Here is a 2,470-nt window from a genome sequence, read left to right on the forward strand (position 1 = left end):
GTTCCCCCTAAATGGTAGATCAGAAACAAATACTACTCCCCCTCAAAAAATAAAATCTACCAAAACTACTCCCCTTTTTCAGCCATGATTCTGACAAAATAACCATGCATTCATCAGGAACAGGACAAAAAACAGTTGTAGTAGAGCAAACAGAGGTATAAGTTACAGACCATAAGCACTTAATATGCACAAATACCAAGGGCATACCTCACAAAAGAAACGAGATACATAAAAAAAATAGAATACATCAAATGTCAGAACTGCCATTTATTTCCTCATCTTTGTCACCATCAGTATCATTTCCTTCATCTTCATTTCCCTCTTCCTCATCACCATCCAAGTTTTCATCAACACCCTCCTCAGAAAAGGCTTTGATGAGGCTCTCAAGTTTGATTTTCTTCTCAGTATAATACTTGATGGTCTCATATAAAGCTTTGCAGGTATCCCTCAGCTCAACAATGATTCATGCCCTTAAAGTTGAGCTGGCAACGTCATTCCCAGATGTCACAACAATGGTTGGGACATATGTCCATGCAAATAACCTATAATGCAAGGATAGAGGCGATTCCCTCTTACTTACAGCATCAGAGCTGATCAAAATATCAGAGTGCTAACTAAGAATTATACCACAAATCAGATAGGGGAATGAAATGGGCATCTTCACAGCAAAAGAATTGGCATGCTTCATGGTTTGCTCAAACACACAGGACCCAAAATCAAACTTAGTTTTAGTTCCAACAATGTAGATAAATTTTCCCAAACCTGTAGCAATGGTAGAGGTATGATTTGTGGGAACTCAATTTGCAGCCCCAATCCTATGGAGCACAACATGTTTCACACTCAATCTACTAGCTGACATCTAACCCTTCCTTGATCATTGTTTAACCTGTTTTGCAGTGATCTCCCTGCAGACAACATTATTTGTCACTTTCACCTTAGCTTGCTCCTCCTCACTCCTACCCATAAACCTGTTGATAACCTCAGGAGAAAACTCCACACACTTACCTCTGACATAAACCTTCATGTAGTAATTGCTCATCTTACTGTCATAGTCCTTAGAAATATTCACAATGAATTTCTTCACTAACTTCTTAAAATAATTACCAAAACCAACAACACTCTTCATCAAGCTAGCATCCTCAATAAGATCCATCACTTCCTTGCATTCAAGAGAATCCTTGCCAAGCTTTCTTTCCAAATCTAGTCTTCTTTGGTACACATATTTCCGTTTTTCAACATTTTCCACAGAGTGAAAAGAAATATTGTCAATGGGAACTTCAAGCACATTTACAGGAATATTTTTCCCAGTAACTCCCTTCTTAGTTGAAGGCATGATGTCTTGAACATTTTGTTCGACATCATATTCAGACTCACTTGAGGGCACTTCCTTCCTTTTGAAGGACCTTTTCTGGTAGCAGGAGTCACAACTTTGCTCCACCCTTTTGCAGGTCCAACACCAACACTTTTCTTGGATGCCTTAGAAGGCTTCCTTGCAAACACAACAATATTCCCTTTCCTATTCTTTAATATTTTAGCAATACCAGGAGTCAATTTCTTTCCTATAGGCTCATCATCATAATCTAGATCATCTATATTGACAATATTAGTAGGCTGATACTTATTCACACCAACACTTTATTCTTTGTCTTCTTTGTTAGACAAATCTTTCTCACCCTCAACAGACATACTTTCATCATCAGAATCTTCTTTCTCACCACCAACTGATTCATCTTCAAACACATCCTCTTAGGAGTTCTTAGCAAACACACCCTTTTGATATTTTTCAGGAGACTCAATTGGAACAGATTCATTGTCAGACTCACCATGAGAGTTTTGTTGAGTGGTTTCGACAATATGATTAGGGTCAACAACTAGAGTTTTAGAGAATGACACGTGATTACTTTTATCATCAGTGTCATCAAGGCTTATCCCTTTTCGTAGCAGGTGTTTTAGTTCCACTTTTTGTTGGAACACGTCTTGGAACAACAAAGATGGGAATGGAATTGGAGATAACATCTTAAGAACATTTTTTGGAATTCACATGCGTAACCCTAGGCTTTGATGGAGTTGGGCCGATTGATATTTGGAAATTTTGTTGGGTGTTACGTCTGAGGATTTAGACATCTTGGATTCTTTGTCTTCGACAAATTTTATATTGAGATTGATGGTATGAGAGGATGTTGGGAGATGAGAATAAGTAAGAGCAGTGTTGAACATTTTTCTGTGTTTCGAGAGACTGGGATCGATGATGTAGGTAAATGGGAGTTGATGGCGTGTTGGAAGTAAGTTATGAAAAGTTTATAATGATTTCCCTAGAATATCGTGCCCTACTAAATGGAGGGAAAATTTCGATAACTTCTTAAAAGTGAAAATTCTCAATTCGTCCCTTAACTTCTCAAACTGATTTGCATCCAAAGCCTTAATAAATATATATGTCAGTTCTTTCTCAGTTGCCACATGCTCAAGAGTA

The 2,470-nt window shown here is 37.8% G+C and overlaps 1 protein-coding gene across 1 annotated transcript; it reads right to left on the reverse strand.

The window, feature by feature from the left end:
* Positions 1-247: 247 nt before the first annotated feature.
* LOC127130623 (uncharacterized) lies at positions 248-2,016 on the reverse strand. The gene is made up of 5 exons (XM_051059596.1): positions 1,824-2,016; positions 1,674-1,730; positions 1,375-1,589; positions 887-1,315; positions 248-397 (listed from the first exon to the last, which is right to left on the reverse strand). Exons 1-5 carry the CDS (start codon positions 2,014-2,016, stop codon positions 248-250), a joined length of 1,044 nt encoding a protein of 347 aa, XP_050915553.1.
* Positions 2,017-2,470: the final 454 nt, after the last annotated feature.

Source organism: Lathyrus oleraceus, chromosome 3, assembly GCF_024323335.1.
Source record: "Lathyrus oleraceus cultivar Zhongwan6 chromosome 3, CAAS_Psat_ZW6_1.0, whole genome shotgun sequence".
In the NCBI taxonomy this organism is placed as follows: domain Eukaryota; kingdom Viridiplantae; phylum Streptophyta; class Magnoliopsida; order Fabales; family Fabaceae; genus Lathyrus; species Lathyrus oleraceus.

Coding starts and splice junctions, on each gene's coding strand:
- LOC127130623 (XM_051059596.1), bottom strand. CDS start 2,016: ATGTTATCTCCAATTCCATTCCCATCTTTGTTGTTCCAAGACGTGTTC. Junction 1,590..1,673: donor TGAAAGTATGTCTGTTGAGG/GTGAGAAAGATT, acceptor TTGTCAATATAG/ATGATCTAGATTATGATGAT. Junction 1,316..1,374: donor AAGGAAGGAAGTGCCCTCAA/GTGAGTCTGAAT, acceptor TCAACTAAGAAG/GGAGTTACTGGGAAAAATAT.